This window comes from Ochotona curzoniae, unplaced genomic scaffold, assembly GCF_017591425.1.
Source record: "Ochotona curzoniae isolate NIBS_2020 unplaced genomic scaffold, NIBS_Ocur_1.0 scaffold_1852, whole genome shotgun sequence".
Lineage (NCBI taxonomy): Eukaryota > Metazoa > Chordata > Mammalia > Lagomorpha > Ochotonidae > Ochotona > Ochotona curzoniae.
In genome coordinates this window covers 45,936,633-45,944,619 of record NW_024467087.1, presented here as the reverse complement: position 1 = coordinate 45,944,619, position 7,987 = coordinate 45,936,633, and the positions used below count along the sequence as shown (strand labels likewise).

Genomic DNA, 7,987 nt, shown 5'->3' with positions numbered 1-7,987 from the left:
GTGTCCTTATGGGCTCCTGGCACGTTCAAGGCGAGGACGTTAGCTGCTAGGCCACACCGCCGGGCCTGAAAATAGATTTTAAAAGTTTATTTTGATGCAATGCTAAAGCTAAAATCCACATGTAGAGGGTCTTCAAAAAATTTTAGAAAATATATGCAGGTGTATAACATCGGGAAGATGCTAAATACCTTATCGGGAGCGTTTTGGATATTGAGAGACTTTGCATTGTTTTACGTATAACCGTAACTTTTATGAAAGTATGAGAACCACAAATGTGATGATTTAAAAATGTATTCAAACAAAATACAATATAAACTGCTGTTTAAAACTGGAGCAATATTATTTTTTCAATGAGGTTTATTGTTGATAGTTTTTATATTTATAACTACATATGGCATTTTAAAAAGGATTTGAGTTTAATCATTTTTCTAGTTTTAGAATAATCAAGAACAAACCCCTTTAATATCTGAATCCAAGTTTAACCTTACCTGCTTTCATTGCTATGTCATTATTTTGTGCATATTTTCCTGGCAACTTTTAAATAGTATATGACAAAAATCTACTTTCCTTCTTTCCTTTTTCTTTTTTCTTGAAATATCTCTTTAATAGAATTTATAGTGTCATAAATGTACATTTTGAAGCTTAATATTTCATTTTTTGAGTCTCAGGTTTCATTCTAGTTTGCAATAGATAAGTGTTTGCCCTTCAAAAATGCATGCTTGCATCTAAATGCCACTATTATAGCAGTAAGAGCTAGGACTTTTTAGAGATAGTTGGGCCATAAAGGCTCCATTTTTATGAATCAGTTAATACCATTATAATGGAGTAGATCATTAAAAAGAGTAACTTTGATCCCCATTTCTGTCTCTTTCTCACCATTGCCTTTCCCTTCTTCCATATGACTTGCTATCATGAGGCAGCAAAACAATTTTGCCAAGTGCTAACATTTATGCTAACATTTCTGTCTTGGACCTTATGATGTCCAGAACTGTAATAAGTAAACTTCTATTCATTTCATATATTCTAGTCTTGGGTGTTTCTGGTCTTTTTTTTTACAAATACTAAATGAGCCAAGACATTTGAGTCAATGTAGAAAAAGAAATCTTCAACAAGTTCTGTAAAATGATACCTTATATTGGTTTAAGAAAAAAAAAAATCTCTATCATTATTGCATTCATAGATTGAAATTAAACCGTGATTAAGCTAGAAAACAAAGTAACCACTTTCCAATGACACATAACAAGGAGATTTTTATATAAAAAGAGATGAAGCATGGGTCCTAGAACATAATCTATATGGGGTCGTCAGGTAAGAATTTGGTACAATATCAATGTCCCTAATTTAGTTCCATTCCCTTTATAGTTTGTGTCTAAAGCAAAAATTATCCTAAAACACCGTCAAATGGGATAACATTTTAAATTTTGAAATATGAATTTGACTGCTACAGAAAATTGAATTTCTTTATTGGTTCACAATTGAGATTTTATTGGTGTTGAGAATCAGTACATGGACATTCCAATTGGTATACAATGCTTAACAAATGTACCAAGAGTCTAACAAACCATGGATTGTCATTTTTGAAGTTACTCCAGTGACTTTCCATCCTTGGATTTGAAGGCAGCCCTTCTGGAAAAAGCTACCAAGTACCAGTGACTGCAGTATTGCTGTCACGTGAATCTCACCCACTCACGATTAAACATCACATACACAACATAAACAAGTCTTCAGTCTTTCACAGCACGTTAAAGATTAGGAACCCTGGACTTCCAGACTCAAAGGTGTTACAGGGTGTGCACGGTTCTGACAGAGCAGAAGGAGTGGCTTATTGTAGGAAACAGCTCTACTGACCAACACGGGGGAAGTAACTGAAACTTTCCAAGACAGGTAAAATGCACAATTGTGACTCTGAATTGCCATTTGGTATGCAGTGTGTTGCAGGATATAAAAAACACCCACCTATGGAATGTGAAGCTGACACCCAGACAGGCAGAGCCTCCCCTAATTCAATATCCCACTATTTTCTGGTTGTACCAAAAAATAAACAACCAGCAATGATTTCACCTCTTAAACAAAATCATTTGCACTTAAAAAAATGGGATGAGGTGGGCTCCCCGCCTTCTTAAAAATGTTTCTAGAGCCACTAAAATCTTTCATTTACAATATAGTGGATAAAAATATTCTCCTGGATTGTACAAGAAGGGAGACAGGGAGCATTGATAAGACGTGATGTGTGGCGTTAATCGGACTTGGCTTCCTTCTCTTCGGCTTGGTCAGAGGCGGGGCGCTCCTCATTTTCAGTGTCTCCGTTTTGCGCGGGCACATCTTCCTTAGTTTCCTGGCTGGCCACCTCGGCCTGTTTGCCTTTTGCTCCTCTCTTGCCCTTGGCTTGCAAATTCTTGTCCGATGATTTCTCCTTGCCAGCTGCCTTCTTGGGCTTCGCGCCCACCTTTGCAGGAGCCGGTTTAGCCGACAACCTGGCCGATCTCCTCTTGGGCTCTTCCTTGGCCGCCCCTTCGGCAGAGCTGATCTTCCTCTTGGGCATCTTGGAGGCGGGAAGTACGCGTGGCAGGGTGTCGTGGCGGGGTGCCTGCAGGCCTAGGCGAGCAGAGAGCCCTCGAATAGCTGGGCTGGCTTGACCGCTGCCACTCCTGCCACTCCTCCTGCCGCTTGAGCTGCTGGAACCCGTTGCAGGGCGCGGTGGGAGAACCAGATGGAACCGGATTGGGAGCCCGCCCCCATCCTCCTCCCTCCCTCCCTCCCTCAGATAATTGAATTATTATTACACATGCTAAATCAATAAGTTTCTACAGTCCACACATTCACCACTTTTATTCTTGTCCATTTAATACATAGCACATTGTGTGTACATTTCTTATAGATGTCACATTAAACCAAGCCAAAATATTAACTCACTTTTGTAACATAGCATGGCTTTTTATATTTATGCATATGTTTAGACTTCAGAATTTTGGAATTCCATAAACAAGGGTCTCACTCAATAAATTTCACCATCTGCTTATATGATATATTTTTATAACTAGCGAATCAATGACCAATTTCAAACCTTTTTGGAAAACAAGCAATATTGTATGTGTATGGAAGTGTGAGTGTGCAGTCTGTGCTTTCAATGATTTTAAGTCTTATTAAACAAGGAAAGACAAGTAATGAAAATGATTCGTATTTGAAAATTAATTTGATGTGAATGGAAATGAATTAAGGATGAGTTGGCCAGCCTACTGAAAGAATAAAGAAATAGACAACACTTTGTTAATCAGACACTCTGAAGGAGGCAGCATTACTATTATTTAAAAGAAAAAAAAAATTGGTATCCAAAGAATAAATGTATAATGATCTTAATTCTAACACAAGTGCCAGATTGTTAATGGCCTGAAATCACTGTTGTGTGCATATGTCCAGGAAACTGTTACCAAAATGTTAGCTAGAGTTCTCTAGAAATCCATTTGGGTAGAGGTGCCAAGGATATATATTTTGAACACAGAACAAGCACATATGACTATTTTGATCAAGTAGCAAGGCTATGATGTCACAGTTAGTGGAACATCGTGAGGATATTGAATTATTTGCCAGTGGGTTTAGTTATTCTGTGCAAATCTCCTTTAAACTTCAAGAAATGTTCCACTGAGAATATGGATCTCCTAAGCCCCTTATTGATTCCTAATTGGTCTATGAAATACTGGGATACAAGCATAATTACTTCACCACCTTGCATCCAGAAGGAGAAAAAGAGATAATCTTCCCTGTCAGGCATGGGACACTGCAGAATTCCCATACCATAGATACCATTGCTTCTCATGCAGCAGGAGATAATCAGGACCAGAAGATAAATATTCGCTATGAATGAGTTGATTAGGTGCACTATCCCATGGGACCAGTCATTCTTTTGTTTATATTAAACAATCCTTCAGACTATAAATATCTGTGGAACAAATAATAGGGGACCCATATCCTGTGAGAATAGATGAAATCAACCCACAGTAAAATTTACAATTTGGTTTATATTTCTTATTGTGGCCCTTGTGCATTTATTTGTTTCTATTGTGTATATGTTTTTCTGAGGTTCAAGAAGGATTTGGTTATGAAGAAATAGGAAACAATTTACTTGCCATGAGCAAGTATGTACGGATATGTGTATGAAGACAGTAACATAATATTGAGTACCAGCAAGCACAGGATTGAATTCTAGAACCCAGAAGAGATATAAAAAGGAGGAGGAGGGGCTGATCTTGTGGTGTGGTAGGCTAAGCCTCTGTTTGTGGCACCAGCATTCCATATAGGCACTAGTTAGTGGCCCTACTGCTCCTCTTCCAATCTAGCTTTCTGTTTATAGCCTGGGAAAGCAGCAGACAATGACTGAAGTTCTTAGGCTCCTGCATCCATATGGAATAATTGGAGAAGACTCCTGGTTTGTAGCTATAGATTGGCTTGGCTGTGGCCTTTGTGGCCATTAGGGCAGTGAACCAATGTCTAGAAGATCTATCTTTGTCTCTCCTTCTTTCCATAAATTTCCCTTCAAACAAAAATTAAAAAATCTTGAAAGCAAAATATGTGGGCAAAATCCAGAGCTAGATTCTTAAAAGCCTGGCTTTTCAAAGTATGTATTTTCATTGGGCTGCATTAATTTAACATTAAAGCTTATTATATATGTAAAATCTAGAAATTACATTCACATTCCTGAGTCAGAATCTGCATTTTGTCAAGCTCTTAAGGTCACAAGTACACTTCCTAAAGTTCGAAAACTGCTGAAAAGGTGCTATAATTACTTCCAAAAATTTGTATTTCATTAATATGAATGTGACCACAATTCAGACATATTTGGTCATCATGTCGAAGTGGTAAAAAATGGAATTACTCAGATGGTTGGACAATTATTAAAGGAAAAGAATTTGTTATGCAAAAACCAATGAATATTTAAATGTCATTTTCTTATTCAATTTGTAATAATCTGAAATATGTGCACCATTATTTTTATGTGTACATTTGGTGATTAGCTTTGATAAAAGCACAAGAAATTGGAGGAAATGCAACTAAATTTAATTAGGAACCACTGATCCTCACAGATTATAAAAGACTGATTGTGGATAAAAAGGCTACATTGAAATGAGGAAGCAAACTCAGAGCGAATTCTTTGGATTCTTTAGTAAGTTTGGTCTATGTGACATTTTAGCCATCAGGACATGAAAGCGTTTTTCATTTACATTTCTCAAAAGAGTTGCTACATACTAGTTTAACAACTTACTTTGAGTTATTCTCAATGTTTATTCTAGGAAACTGTATTCACTTTATTTAGAGGGGAAAAAGTGTGTGCACACATGCACTCAGAACACATGGCATGGCTTTCCATTCATCTCTTAAAGTCTCAAACACTGAATACTGACAGAACTTCCCTGAAGAGAAAAATATCTTCACAAAACGACAGAATAGGATATTGCAGTTATCACTAAAGCCTGTCAAGAAATTATACTGTGACCACAGTTCTGTCTTAATTCTCTTTCACAAAAATATGACAGTTTTAGATAGCTCAATTTCTTCAGTGTTACAGCTGTTAAATATAATTTATCCATTTACTGCCTCTTACATTCTGCTGACTCATTTCTGAGTTTACTGATTGCATCTGTTTTATTGTTACTAGAATACAGACAAATAATCAGATAATAGCTTTAAAATAATGAGGAAACACACCTGTGCCGAAATTAGCTTTGGAAACTATATGTTCCATACTGATGACAAAGAACATGGGAGAAAGGAAAAAAGTGAATTCGTTGTTAATTTAAAGTTGAATTTATAACAAAAAGAATACTTTCATTCTGTTCAATTAAGAATAATTTTACAGTCCACATTTACAGTCTTCTAAGAGAAGAATTTGCTTCTCCAAAGTCATTTCAAAGTCTCAAATTTTTTCTATTTGAAAACATTTCTTGTTTGTTATACGTTTCTGTTTATTATAACCCCAGTGCTGTATTGCATTTTGCAATCCTTAGCATTTTTGGCAGCTTCAAATTCAAGGGCATCCTGATTCCCTCTATTCACTCTGGCCTGATAATGACTCCACCAGCAGAAGTTGCTAATCTACATAGTACTTAAAAAAACAAAAGTTAAATTCAAGCAAGTACAAAATTGTGCTGCAGTAATGTTTAAGTTTTAACTTGATAGTTATTCTTTTAACCTCAGGAAATGGACCTTGCTTAACCAAAATAATTATTTTCCATTTACTTCCCTTGTTGTGAATACTTTTTTATATATAAAATTCTGATGTATTTTAAGTTGTAATTGAAATAAATAGTACATGTTAAAAATGCTTTGTGTATTTATTAGGGTGACAGAGAGACAGAGCTACAAAAGGATATACAAACACTGAAAGGTTTTAGTTGTCCGTTCACTCCCCAAATGCCTTTAACAAGTAAGACTGGGCTGGAGTAGAACAAAAGCTGGCACCTGAGAACCAAATCCAGGCTTCCTATGTGGGTGGCATGGCAAAGAACCCAGCCACATAGACAATCAGTACTGTCTACCAGCACTGACATGAGCAGAGCCATGGAATAAGAACTGAAACAAGGATTCTGATGTAGGCACCCTGATATAAGGTGTGCATATCTTAACTGTTAGGCTAACTGCCAATCTTTAATATGTTTTGTTTATTTCTACAAACCTCTTTATATAAAGGGAATGAATTTCATATGTTCCATGACAGAGATTTAGAGACATTATGACATGTCCCTTGTACCCCACAGTCTCCCCTGATTTTTTTCCCCTTAATTTTACAATGGCATATTTCCATTTCGTTATACGAACATAAGCTTAACCCTCCAATAGGTAAAAATCTCAGCACATGACAACTAGTAAAAAAATATCTAATATTCCTCAGGAGTATAGACAAAGGCTGTAAAAGCATAATTAAATCATAGGGTGTTAATTTTTCTCATAAAGATTAAATCTTTGGGGAGTTAGTGTGTGGTGTAGCAGGCCAACATGGGCGTTGGTTTGTGTCTTCACTGCTCTATTTTGATCCAGCTCTGGCATAAGCAGGGAAAGCAGAGGAAAGTGATTCGAGTACTAGGATTGCAGAACCCCTATCGGAAATCTAGAAGATCCCGGTTCTTGGTTTCACCCCGTGTCAATTCTGGTCATTGCAAGTATTTAGGGAGCAAATCCTCTCTATAAAATTTTCCTTTCAAACAAACAAACAAACAAACAAACAAAAAAAACCCAAACAACAACAACAACAACAAAACAATGACAACAACAAAACACACCATCTTTTTGTTCTCTGTATTTTCATATCTGAGAAAATATATGATATTTGTCTTTTGGAGATTGGTCTATTTTACTAATCAATGGTTTCTAATTGTATACATTTAGTTGCAAAAGACAAGATTTCATTTTTTTATGGCTGAAGAGTACTTCATAGTCACCCATTTAGAGATGTCTGGATTGATTCCGTTTCTTAGTGTGAATTGAGCTGCTTTAAACAAGGAGGTACTGATAAATCTCTGAAATGTTGGTTGCATTTCACTGAATAAATTCCAAGGGGGGTGAGATAGTGGGATGATATTGTAGATCAATTTTTACATATCTGAGGAATCATCGTACTATCCTCTATGATGGTTGTACTAGTTAACATTACCACTAACAGTGAATTAGGGTGCCTTTTCCCCCATATCCTCTCCAGACTTTATTATTTTTGAATTTCTGGATGGTAGCTGCTCTAGTTGGAGTGAGGTGAAACCGCATTGTGGTTTTTATTTGCATTTCCTTGATATCTAGTAAACCTGAGCATTTTTAATGTGTTTCCCTGTCAGTTGAATTTCATCTGTTGAAAATTCTGACCATGTCTTTCATCCATTTCTTAACTGGATTCTTTCTTTAGTTGCCGTTAAGTTTCTTGAGTTATTTATAGACACTGGATAATTATCTTACATTACTTGTGTAGCTTGCAGATATTCTCTCCCCTTCTGCTGACTGCCTTTTA

General features: G+C 36.4%; 1 protein-coding gene across 1 annotated transcript; it reads right to left on the bottom strand.

Annotated features, from left to right (window-relative positions):
* Positions 1-2,236: 2,236 nt before the first annotated feature.
* On the bottom strand, positions 2,237-2,542 carry LOC121169516 (non-histone chromosomal protein HMG-14-like). The gene has a single exon (XM_041000103.1). The coding sequence runs from the start codon at positions 2,540-2,542 to the stop codon at positions 2,237-2,239; it is 306 nt and encodes a 101-aa protein (XP_040856037.1).
* Positions 2,543-7,987: the final 5,445 nt, after the last annotated feature.